Genomic DNA, 13,645 nt, shown 5'->3' on the forward strand with positions numbered 1-13,645 from the left:
ATCACCAGCAAGGTCAGCATTCATTGCTCTTGAGAAGTTAGTGATGAGCTGCCTTCTTCAATTGGTGCTGCTTCTGGTATAGAAACACCCACAGTTCTATTACAAGTATGGAAGTTAGACTTTATACTTGGCTTCCCCTATATTTGTTATTTACACTTGACTATATCATTGGCAACCATACATTAGCCATCTATTTGCATATTGATATTGCCAGCTCAACCCTTCTTAACCTCTACTGTAGATTCTAAGGTGTTGCTGTTATATGTCTAACAGCAGGCTCAGAATGGTTCACAATTTCCTTCAAATCAACACGAACAAAAGCAAAGTTCCTCTTTGTGGTTTCCATCGCAATACTTTTTCTTTTTGGCTCAGATTCCAGGCTGTTCCCTCAGGCTAAATCAAGTGATCCTGTTTAATACCAAATTAAAATGCTTTCTCTAAGTGCATTTTGGCAAGGTTAATTCCTTCCACCTTTGAAGCATAGTTTGCTGACACTCGTACCTGGTCAGTGTAATGTCTGTTACTTCATTTCTTAAGTTGGCTCCAGACTCCTTTCACACATTAAGTAATTCAGAATTCTAGCTTGTTCTTTTCCTGATGTTTTCATTATCCATTCCCTTATTAACCATAATAACTTTCTACGTCCTTAGCAAATCTTTTATTCCTTTTTAAGTTCTTTCATAGTCTTGTTCAACTCTATCTGAGCAATTTTTATTAGCCAAATGTCCCTACAGATATCCTGTGGTTTCCTAATACCAAACTCTGCTTCCTGTGAGCCACGATTAAAAGCAAATCTTTCAGAATCCATATCTTTCTCCCAGCACCACATTGCTTGGCAACTTACCTCTTTACCTTCAATATCTCCTAAATCCTTCTTTTTAGATCTTATTTTTGGTTATTCCCCTGTTTGTGTTTCACTGGGTCTTATGTTGGTGCACATTTTTCCAGCAAGTGTTATACGGGTGATTTCCAATTCTTGAAGAGAGCTGTATGCATCAACATTCCACAATATTTGTATATATTAAAGAATGCTTTCATACCAAATTGTGGGAACATATATAGACCATGATCATTTGTGAACTTCAGCTGGCTGTGCATTTGAATAAGTGAGATCCTGATAATGCATCCTGGAACTTTCAAAGGTTAATTCAAAGTTGGCAAAGTTAATGCTTTTAAAAATGTATTGTGGAAATTTAACTTTTAAGGTTCAGCATCTCTTTCAGGTAATGAAAGGAAAAATCATACATTAGCTATGGGAAGGAGGAGCAGAGTGGCTTTTTTTCTTAGTTAATGTATGTTAAATATTATTTTCCGTAGATCTCTTTTACAATCTTGTCTATTTAATGTACCTGTTGAGAGGAGTATAGTGGTGTTGCCAAGTTCATTTCCTTACTTAGGTTTTTATCATGTTTCTCATAGATCTGGAGTATGAAGCAAGATGCATGTGTTCATGATTTACAAGCGCACAACAAGGAAATCTATACTATTAAGTGGAGTCCTACAGGACCTGGTACTAACAATCCAACTGCCAATCTTATGTTAGCAAGGTAAGAAATAATATTCTCTATATTATTAGAAGACCTGAATCTCTGTATATCTGTCATCCCTTTCAAAAATATTCTATCTGAGAATATATCATATTGTAACACGGAGAAGAAATTAATTTTTCCAAGTAAGCAAAGAATACAGAATAGTGCAGTAAAGGAACAGACCGTTTCAGACTATCAAGCCTGCGCTGACATATACCTTTCTAACTATTTGCAGTCCGTATCCTGCTATTCCCTGCCTTCGCTTGTAAATGTCAAGATGCCTCTTAAATGTTGCTGTTGTATCTAAAATAGGCGACAATATGTAAACCAACTGTGAAATAGGAAATGAGTAACAATCAGAAAGCCAAGCAATTGAATCTTTGAAATTCATTTCTTTTAGTTACCTTTGACTAACCAGGAAATACCACAGAATGCACCAGTCAGATAGTCCCAGTTATTTATTGGATTTCTCGATCTGTTCCTGAGGACCTACAGTTCTCAAAATATACCATGACACACTAGCCAGAAAAATTGTTGACAGCCAGTAGGACAAAATTTTAGCTATTACACTGTGTCTTGACAAAATTTGCTTCTCACTGAGTTCGGGGGATGGTGACAAAGCACTTTGCTGCTGTGGATGACCAACCACCATCTGTTCACATGAAACTTTACGATAGGAGTTTTCCTCTCCCTCCTCAATCTGTGCCACACCAATTATTAGCTCAGGAACTACAGTTCCAGATAAAAATGTTTCATAAAGCAGGGTGATAGAGGTGAGTAAATATTTTAAAGAAGGATGTATTAAATAAAGTGCTTACATCTCAAGCAAATGCTGCCAATCAGTTGGATATGAGAAAAATAGCAAGCAAACTGGAACTTAAAAGTTTTTAGAGGATAGAACACAAGCATATTTTTGTAAAATAGGTATCGAGCATTACAGTGTGCTTTCACTAAGCCTTTAACTTTCATTAACAGTAATGAAACAAAAATGATTTTGTAGAGGCTTTGAAGCATAAAGGATTCTGAAGGAGCTTGACAGTGTAGAAGCTCAGAGGCTGGGTTCTGCTGATGGGAATCTAAAATTTTGGAGTACAGCTTCAAGATACAGTGGCAATTAATTAGGACTGAGGTCAGTTAGGATTAAATGGTTTCACTTATCAATTTTGAATCTTGGGAACTTGCATCCCATCCCCAGAGATTTGTATGCTCCATTGTTAAATATAGGAATAGTGAGAGTGGGGAGGAAAATAAAGTAAAAATTCAGCTACAATTTTATTGAATGGCAGAAAGGCTCGATTAGTCTTATGGTCTATTCCCTTCTCTCTGTTGTGTTCTTGGTTGCAATGTTTCTAATTTGTATTCAATCACAAGCTGTATATTAGTATATTTTCTGTACAGTGGTGGAAGGTGCTCACATGCAGGAGGCTCGGGGAATTATGGGAATTAAAAGCACATGCACGCCAGGTTCCAGACTATCTGTGTGAAAGCTTCTAAATTTTTAAAATGTGACTAAGTAGCGCATAATGAAGGCAGAATGTTGGCATTTATCTATTTGCCTTTTTTTTTATATAATAGGTTTTAGATCATACACCTAATAGGTTAAATAAATATCAGTCATTGTGTTTCTGGTATGCACTAGGTATTACTGTTGTTTCCTAGCAATCAAAGACTAATATTTAGTGAATTTTGACCACATTACAACTATTGATACTGGCAGAATTGCAACTGGCGTAAAGTCTTAATGTAAAACATGTGGAATTGTTTAAAAACCTAGAATGATTCAGGGTTACAATGAATGCACACTGAGGTCTTCCACTGAGTTTTGTAGCTTAATTTGATGGCTCTTGATTGGCACACAGATCAAAAAGTGTTTCTGATCTGAATTTCATCAGCTGCTTGTTAACGTCTGCAATATAGTCACGGATGGGTTGATTTGTGGTGACTCTCATCCCAGAATAATTATCCCTGTGTGCAATTGAACAATAAATACTTTATTTCTTCTGAAAGTGTCAGATACTTTTAAAAGTAATTTTCTTTCCTTGCATGGCAACAATACTTACCATTTATGGGAAGCTCAAACATATTTTCAATGTTATGGGTGCTGCTGATGTGACTATTGAAGAATTGCTCTTAGATTTAAGTGTTTTTTTTCCCTACAGTGCTTCATTTGATTCCACTGTACGGTTATGGGATGTGGACCGAGGTATCTGCATCCATACTTTGACCAAACACCAGGAACCTGTATACAGTGTAGCATTCAGCCCAGATGGCAGGTACTTGGCTAGTGGCTCCTTTGACAAATGTGTTCACATCTGGAACACACAGGTAAGTTCTGTCAGCTATTGAAGACTAGTCAAATTTCCTTTTTCTCAGGCTTATTCTTTGTTTAGAATTATGGAACATAGAATTGCATTGGAAGGCTGATTATAACATAAAAAGCAATATTACTGCATACATAACTGCCCTTATGTATTGATTATCATAGAGGAAATGGTTGTGTCTGACTTCAATGCAAGTGCATGGTTGAATTGATTCCTACAAACACATGCAGTGCACCATGTGGAATCTTTGACAGTCACTGCATGTTATTCAAATTAATGACACACTTGTCTTATTTCTGATAATTGAAATAAAATGGTTTGTTTACAGACAGGTGCTCTTGTCCATAGCTACAGGGGAACAGGAGGCATCTTTGAAGTGTGCTGGAATGCAGCTGGGGATAAAGTGGGTGCAAGTGCATCAGATGGTTCAGTAAGTATTACAATTGATACGCATCTATATTAGCAGAACTCAAGGTTAACTAAATTAGAATATATATTAGAATAGAATTAGAATATATATAATTTCACCCCATTTTCAAATGCGATTAGACATGTTTCAAAATTAAAAGTAGAAATCGTTTTCCCTATATTTGTTAGGGTATCAGTTGGCACCAAGATTTTGTACCAATAGTTCATTTATTTGTCTTGTTATATATTAAACATTCCAATATAAATTTTTATTTTCATGTTATAATAGTACTTGTGTATGTAAACACATCTCACATTAATTATGATCTTCTGCCAGTAGTTACATCAGTTTAACATAGCTCCTCAACCTGTATATGGAATGTATATTTTGTTTCCTAACTTGATGTTCATTTAGCCTACACAGTGAGAAATATTAGGTAAAATAAGCATAATGAAAAGCAAAGTATTGGAGGCTCTGCTTTCCTTAAAGGTGGATAAATCAGCTAGGCTGATGGATTGTAAGCCAGGCCGTTAAAGGAAGCCAGGGAGGAAATGGCAAATGCTCTGAGGATTGTTTTCCAATTCTTACTGCATACGGGCGAGGATTTGGGGAAAAAGCCAAATAATTATAGAATGGTTATTCTGACGTTGATAAATCATCAGAATAGATAGAGAGATAGGATTAACTATTACTCGCTACAGATTGATCAGGAATAGACGTGGTTATGTTAAGGGAAGATTATATCTCAAATGTTTTGAGGAAGTAACAAAGAGGATTGATAAGGCTAATACGGGATTTTGTCTACATTGACTTAGTAAGGCATTTGACAAGGTCCCATTGCTAAGAATGGCATGTATAAGAATTTGAGGAGTCTGTTCTAAAATAGACTGTGTAATAGGAAACCAAGGACAGTGGTCAACTGATGTTCTTGCAAATGGAATGTGGTTTCCAGCAGTGTACCAAAGGGCTTAGTTTTTGTTCTCTTATTGCCTATGATAAATCTTAATGACTTAGACTTAAATGTGGGAGGCATAATTGGGAAATTTGTAGACAATAGAAAATTTGGCTGGGGAGAAGATAGTGAAGAGATTGGCTGTTGCCTACACAAAGTTGGCAGTGGTTTGATAGAGTAGGCCGAACTATGGCAAATGGATTTCAGTCTGTTCAAGTGCATTTGTAGGAGGACAAACAAACCAAGGAAATACAAATAAACAGAAGGGTTTTGAGAGGAATAGAGAAAGTTGAATTGTTGGAGTGCATATCCACAGCTATCTTTAATTTTTAGATTAGATTACTTACAGTGTGGAAACAGGCCCTACGGCCCAACAAGTCCACACCGACCCGCCGAAGCGCAACCCACCCATACATTTACCCCTTACCTAACACTACGGGCAATTTATCCTGGCCAATTCACCTGACCCGCACATCTTTGGACTGTGGGAGGAAACCGGAGCACCCGGAGGAAACCCACGCAGACACGGGGAGAACCTGCAAACTCCACAGTCAGTCGCCTGAGTCAGGAATTGAACCCTGGTCTCAGGCGCTGTGAGGCAGCAGTGCTAACCACTGTGCCACCGTGCCGCCCATCTGAAGGTGGTAGATGAGGTAGTGAAAGTGGGTTATAGAATGCTTTTCAACATTGGGTCAGATATTTACAAGAGCAGCGATGTCATTCCAGAATTATTTCAGACAGTCTAAACTATGTACAGTTTTGGACACCAAAAATATAATTTTTCTTGAGAGAATACAGAGATTTATGTCAACGTTGCCTGAGGTTGAAGATTGTAAGTAAGAGGAGAGATTGGATAGTCTAGCGGGTTTCTTCTTCAAACCAACAAACCTAAGGAATGAATTAATCAAGGTGTGTAAAATAATGAGGGGCTTGCATAGACTAGTTGAGGAAGATCTGTTTCCTCAAGCAGAGAGGTCAGTTACGAGAGTACAGATTTAAGGTGACTGATAGAAGCATTAGAGAGACATGAAGAAAAGTTTTTTTTATCCAGTGGATCGTCAGTGCTGGAATTTGTTGCCCCATTTAGTGCTTGAGGCAGTAACCTTGAACTCATATTAAAAAGAAAACCTTCAAGTCTCTGGATTAAGTGATTAGTTTATCTCAGCCAGTGCAGACTGAATGGCTGCTTTCTGTACCATAAATGTTTTTTGATTCTGTAGTTTCTAGTCATAGAGATGTATGGCACAAAAACAGACTCTTCAGTCCGACTTATCCGTGCTGAACAGATATCCTAACCTAAACTAGTCCCAATTGTCAGCACTTGGCCCATATCCCTCTAAACCCTTTTTATAAGGTCGCCCCTCAGCCTTCAACGCTCCAGGGAAAACAGCCCCAGCCTATTCAGCCTTTCCCTATAGCTCATCATCCAACCCTGGTAACATTGTGTAAATCTTACCTGAACCCTTTCAGGTTTCACAATATCCTTCCAATAGGAAGGAGACCAGAATTGCATGCAATATTCCAAAAGTGGCCTAAACGATGTCCTGTACAGCCGCAACATGACATCCCAACTCCTGTATTCAATGCACTGACCAATAAAGGAAAGCATCCAAATGTCGTCTTCACTATTCTCTCTACCTGCAACTCCACTTTCAAGGAACTATGAACCTGCATTCCAAGGTCTCTTTTGACTCTCCCCAGGGCCTTACCATTAAGTGTATAAGTCCAGCTCTGATTTTTCTTTCCTAAATGCAGCCCCTCACATTATCTAAATTAAACTCCATCTACTACTCCTCAGCCCATTAGCCTATCTAATCATGATCCCTTTGTAATCTGAGGTAACCTTCTTCGCTGTCCACTACACCTCCAATTTTGGTGTCATTTGGAAACTCGTGAACTATACCTCCAAATATTTATTCCAAAACGAGGTGCCATGTTCCTCTTACCTCTAGCATATCTCAGTAAAAGCTGCATTTGGTCTTCATCTGTTATAAGTTAATTAGCATACACTGTGCAGAAAGGATAGGAAATCAAATTTGAGTTCAGTATTATGAATTGACAGGTAATATATACAGAATTTGATGGCACTGAAATAAACAGCTTCTTTACTATCTTGTGTGTTGTACAGTTTCCAGTGGAAGTTTTTTGTGTAGTGTCTCCACCTACTGACTATATTATTGAAGTTCATATTAAATGTTAAATGCTAACGAAATTTTAGATTTATGTTGGCTTACTTAATTACAGACTTTGTATTTGGGTAAATTTGATTAATTGTGGTACATTTACAATTTATAAACTAAGTCTTTGAATATTCAATGTGTTGGGATAAAACCATGTAGTACATTGAATCTGGAACTGATTCCATTTGTTTGATGTTTTTTTTTAAGGTGTGTTTCATTTTGCTGTTAGTTTAAATGTTTAAGCAAATGGATCTGCATCCAGAAGAGATGAGAGACCCTTCTGTACCATAACAATTTAGTTCAGTCAAGGAATCAAAACCTTACCCGATAAATAATTAGGGATCAATTTGCCCATAATTGGAAACATACTTTGCATATAAAAATAGAGAACATCTTGAATCTGTCTTTGTGGTTTGCCTTAGGACTTGGTGAGGTGATGCATCCCTAAAGTGTTGTTTGACTTATTAGATGTAACATTTTATTATAACATTAAGGTACCAAGTATAATTTAAGGGAGAAGATCTCTTGTTATCATGTTTCCAGGTTATATTTGTTATAATTTATGCTTGTATAATCCCTCTATTCACTCATTTATCTTGAGGTTCCTAGCCATTGTACCTGTCTTTTAGATTCGTCCCTTGATTTGTCTGACCTGTTTCCTCTCTTTGCTGTCATCTGGTCATATTACCTTTCATTCCTCCTCTTTATTGGTCACTTTCATGTCTCAGTCTCCTGCCTCAGGCTTCAATTTCCCTTGAATATACTCTTCGGTACTATTTGTACCGTTCTTGGCATTCTCCAAAAAGGACATTGAAGCACTTGTCTCGTGAGAGCAGCAGTCCCAATATTCTCAGGGCAGGCGATGGCCTCATGGTCTTATCACTGGACTGTTAATCGGGAGGCCCAGGTATTTTATTGGAACGTGGGTTCAAATTCCACAATGGCAGATGGCGCAATTAAGAGTCTAATGAATGACCATGAATCCATTGTCGGGGAAAACAGGATTTGGTTCAGTGATGTCCCTTTAAGGAAAGAAACTGCCATCCTTAAATGGTCTGGCCTACGTGTGACTCCAGACCCACAATAATGCAATTGACCCTGGGCAATTAGGGATGTGCAATAAATGCTGGCCTAGCTAGAGATGCCTTCATCCCGCAAATGAATTTTAGAAAGTCCTCTTTTCCTCCAATGATGACCTCACTTAAGACATCTACTGAGATTTAACCTCACCCAGTAAGCTTTCTGCTTGCTAACTCAATCTGCCAGAGGTCAGTTATCACACAGTTTCTTTGCGGAATTTCCCAACAGCTATGGGAAAAAAAATCCATATCATCTGTAATTTATTGTGCAGTGGCATTTTGGCTTTAATTGAAGGTTGACTTGTGGGTGGGAATAACATGCACCTACAAAAGTTTTCCCAGCTGGTTATCACTTCAACCTTGTTGAAACTCCCATGATAGGTGACCCTTATAAGTCACAATTTGTTGCCTTCCCTACTCTGGCACCATATCCTACTTTGTGAACATTTACTCCTAAAAGCTCTCATTTAATATTGCCATTGTTTAAGAATCCATCCAAGATATTCTACCTTTCCTCCATCATTAAAATTGATCTATTAATTGGCCCATCCTTTTCCTTGCCCTCGACGCTGTTATACTAACTTGTTCAACATCTTAGCTGTGACATAATATACTGTAGCTAAACAACAAAAAACAAAACCACTGTCGCTGGCACCATCATCATGCAATTTCTTCCCATCAACTTCGTCTTTCTTTCTGATCAGTGTTGTAAGCTGTCCTAGAGCGTTTACAATTGTAATGCCCTGTTAAATCCCAAGTTAAGGCTTCCAAATTCTGTTGCAATGTTTCCCTCATTTCACTTCCCCTATCCCTGATTCAGCCTGTTGTCACTGAAATTCACATTCATACTATTATGTGCACCAGATTTTACTATTCCAGCTTTCTTAACCAGTCTCCATCCTCCAACCTTTTAATTCATATTTCAAGTAGTGTTATCCATATCCTACATTGAACGTATACATATCCTCCATATCCATCATGCCTATCCTTGCTGGCTCAAATATATAATCTTATCCTTCCTCAATAGCCTCACCAATTCTGAAATTTTACTGTCTGAAATTACTTACTGAAATTTGCTACCATGTTCCAAATCAAGTCCTATAGCCAGGAGACAAATAAAATTCCACAACATGATCATTTCCAATTAACAGTCCAATAACTTCTGCAAAGCTATTTAGATTAATGATTTATTCAGAGATATTCAAAGTATTTGGTGGGTGCTTCTGCCAATGTAAATATCGTTCATTAGGCATATAAATCTAATAGCGAATATGTAATGAATTTATATTTTGTATCTTTCCTTAAAGGTTTGTGTGTTAGACCTGCGGAAATAGCGTTGCTAGCTGGAAGCCATGGACCGACAATGAATGTGTACATAGCCAAAATGACTGTCCCTGCCCCATGCACTGCTACAGTCTCACTTGAACCATGGCCAGTCCACTACAGCCAAAACAAGTCAGAATGCAACCCAGGACAACTGAGCCCTGATGTGAAGAGTACCCTGACTGCTTAATGCTGGAAGCTCCACCCACAAAGAAAAGTCGACTTTTCTTGAAGGTTTAAAACAACTTGAAAAAAAAAAGACTTGACATGAGACCATATGTGTACCAAAATGGGAAGATAATATCAGAGGACAAAAATATCTTTTATTTTTTTGGTCCAGAGTCTATGTAGAATGAGTTATCTTGTCAGCAGTTCAGCAGATCTGTGTGCAGACATATCAGCTTCTTTAAAACAGCAGCAAATAGTTTGTTCCCTTGTTTTAAACATTGTTTTATCACTTTAGTTTACAGTTGCATGATGTAGGAGAGTGACTGTATCTTGTTTATCTTGTTTTTTCCTACTGACACTTAACACACAATTAGAAAAAAACTTTTTTATGGATACTATAAGCAAAATAACAGTGTATTTGGTATTTTTTTGGTACATTTTGTGGCTCACAAATCAATATGTGGGGAAAGATTAAACTGCTCCAAAATTCAATATAAAATTAGTTTCAATGTACATCAGGCATAGGTAACAAGTTGTGGTTTACAGGTGATGTGGCTAAAATGTAGTAGTTTCTTAATGGGGACATGATTCTGCCGATTTATGAGAATTAAACAAATGGGCACAAAGAAAGAGAATCGATGCAGGGATGCATCCCATTGCTTTAAGACCATAGTTTGCATATGGTTGGATTGTGCACTATTGATAGAGCAGCTTATAGAATTTTGAAAGATAACTTTTCTGGACAGAGAATTATTGCTGTTATTCTACTTATTCTTTGGTAGAACTAACTAAAGCATAATTTTCATAGTAAGATTCCAGTATTAAGGACGCAAGTCCAATAAGCAATGTCTTTAAAAACCTATCCAGTGCAATGAGATAAACCTCCCTTCCCCCTCCCTCTGCCATTTGGCAGAAATCATGCAGGCATATGTTTTATGTTAATGCTAAGGTAAGGGTTGACTTTGCTTTTATTTTCTTTCCTTGGTGCTCATGTATTACACATGGGTTCATCTTGGCTCAGCCCTCCAATATACTTGCACTTGCTGTATTGTTCAGTAAAGTGCAGGTAGTATAATTGCAATAGTTTTTTTTAGAATAAAAGTATATTCTATAAAGTATAGCATATCTGAGCTTTAAAACCTCAGGGGACCCTTCTTCAGATGAAGTGGTTAAACAAATATTTCTGCTACAAGACACTCAATTACTTTTTCACACGAAGAAAAGACGTTTGAGGTTTCAAATCCTTGGATTTAATGCGTTATAAAATCTTAGAGTAACAAAGGTATTCTTCTATTTCCCATGTCCCATGCAGCAACAGATCAATGAAATGAGTTTCCTGTTGCAAAAGCTTTAATTCACTATTTCAAACTTGATCTGTTTTCCCAACAATAAAAATGCAAGACTGGCTGTTTTTTTTTGACTAAGACAACCTCTGCACAGATGAAAGTTTTTTTTGGTCTTTGGAGAAAAATCTGTTAATCATATTGGGAACTGATCATAGGTAACATGGTGTAATCAAATAGCTGCTATATATAATCCGCAGTCTCTGCATCACTGAAGTCGAGCAAAAGGTTGAAATGGCTCCTAGACTTTTATTATGGGCTATTTGTCAAATGTAGATAAGTGATTAGGCAGCTTTGCCACATGTAAAAGAAAGCCCATATCTTATTTCCCAGCCTTTTGTTATTTTCTATTAAAGTGATGAATGAGACTGGGTTTTATCATTCTTTTGAGTTCTGCCCTTCGTTACAAAGTCTAAGTTAAAAATCCTTGCATTCTCCTCCTATTAAAAATAATGCATAAAGCATCTTATATTTGACGTTGACCTAAAGAATTAATGCTTTGATGGAGGACCCCTAGCTTGGTTTTTAATCAAACTGTTAAAAACGTTTCAGTTAATCTTTTAAAAAAATAGATACATCAGTGGTACAGCATTTGAGAGCTGACTAATACTGTGGTAAAGAGACCAGAGGCATTTTTTAAAAAAAATTAAAACAAGATGCAAGTAGCTTTCTATTTGTTGTTTGTGACACTGCTGGTGTAAGGACAATTTTGATTAAAGATTTGCGACTATCCAAAAACTGGGTCTGACTAGAACCTCTCACCTGAAGATGGGAATTTATTGTAATTGATTTTTACATCTGTCAAATGTTATATGATGGTGGCACTTTCCTTCCAAACATAGGTTTGTTCTTATTATTTTTTGTAAGGGAATCTGTACTTTAATGATCTGAGACGATTCCTGTTCAGATCTGCTAGGTCTTTAGGATCTGTCAATCAGCAAAATTGTCATTGTTGGAACTACCTAAAGCTAAACATATTGCATACACAACACATAGCAAATTCACAAGAATTTCAATGCTATAAAATTTAAAGCTCCACCCCTTGTTCAAACCAATATTAAGTGAATATGCTGATGAAACTGCTCATTTGTTCTATAGCAAATGCTCTTTTAGGAAGGGCTGCAAATGAAACTTGACAGTTCAAAGTAAGTGAGGTGTTCAAATTGTTGAATACAGCGTTAGATACATTCAGTGTTCAAGAATGATTTCAGGGGCTAGCACTACTCCTCTAGCAGTGGATTTACATGTCTGCATCATTTCTATAGTTCTCTCAAATTAAGATTTTAAAAATTGTGAACCTGTAAACCAGGCCATGAAAGTTTTTTTCTACTATTTGAACTCTTTATCGTTCTGTTTTTATTTGTACCTGTTAAAAAGACTGATTTTTGATGTACCATACTGTCCTGGACCATGTAAATATCACCTGATAATGTATTTAGGTTTCACATTACATTAATGATTTTCCTTCCACCCCCTTCCCAAGTCTTCCTCCACCACTTCACCCTAAAACTTTCACCACCAAGAAACATCTTCTGTTGCAGCTTCCCTTTGCATCGTATTGATCTGACAACCATAATTTGCATCAGATCTGAAAGAGGTCCAGAATAAAATATATTTTGATATTACATTATTGTTGTCTTTCTGGGCTGTTTCTATTTGGCTTTTGGTTGGTAAAATTAAAATCAACATTTGCATGTTAAAAGAGGCAGAGAGTAAAAGCAGTTAACTATGAATTTTGCTCTTAGCCCTTTGAGGAATACAGCATTAATTTTTGAATATATGTAAATATATATGTAAATCTTCACTGAGGCCATGCGCAGTCTTTATTGGTTGATTTTTAAAAAAATTTAATATGAAATGTTGAAATTATGTCGTCTGGCTTTCCAGCCCCTTAATGGAAAGGGAGCTTTCTGATATTATACCTAGAATGCAGGGGTTCACTGTTTTGGAGTTATTATCGAGGAATGTTTAATATTCAGAGAGATTGTGTGTGCTTGTATAAGGAACCCAGAATATTTGCACACAAGTCCAGCGAAAGTTTAGAAAGACGTGACATGTTGCCCTTTACGACAAACTGATTGTAATATAGGAATAACGAAGACTTGCTACATTTGTTCAGGACTTTGTTGAGACCACAACTCAAGTACTGTGTGCAGTTTTGGCCTCCCATATTTAAGGACATCTGGATAGGCATATGAATAGGAAGAGCTTGGAGAGATATGAGCTGGGTGCTAGCAAGTGGGACTAGACTAGATTGGGATATCTGGTCGGCATAGACTGAAGGGTTTGTTTTCATACTGTACATCTCTATGACAGATATATGGATTGGGGTGGTACAGCA

At 37.1% G+C, this 13,645-nt stretch overlaps 1 protein-coding gene across 3 annotated transcripts in view; it reads left to right on the top strand.

The window, feature by feature from the left end:
• Positions 1–12,929, top strand: part of tbl1xr1a (TBL1X/Y related 1a) — a 167,409-nt gene extending 154,480 nt beyond the window's left edge. For all 3 annotated transcript variants that reach the window (XM_060834806.1, XM_060834805.1, XM_060834807.1), the window contains 4 exons: positions 1,420–1,547; positions 3,689–3,854; positions 4,179–4,280; positions 9,778–12,929. In XM_060834806.1, the coding sequence (XP_060690789.1) occupies positions 1,420–1,547; positions 3,689–3,854; positions 4,179–4,280; positions 9,778–9,804 (423 nt within the window). In that variant the 3' untranslated portion in view covers positions 9,805–12,929. The remainder of the gene's footprint in view (positions 1–1,419; positions 1,548–3,688; positions 3,855–4,178; positions 4,281–9,777) is intronic.
• The last annotated feature ends 716 nt before the right edge of the window (positions 12,930–13,645 follow it).

The sequence above is a fragment of the Hemiscyllium ocellatum genome, chromosome 13 (assembly GCF_020745735.1).
Source record: "Hemiscyllium ocellatum isolate sHemOce1 chromosome 13, sHemOce1.pat.X.cur, whole genome shotgun sequence".
Lineage (NCBI taxonomy): Eukaryota > Metazoa > Chordata > Chondrichthyes > Orectolobiformes > Hemiscylliidae > Hemiscyllium > Hemiscyllium ocellatum.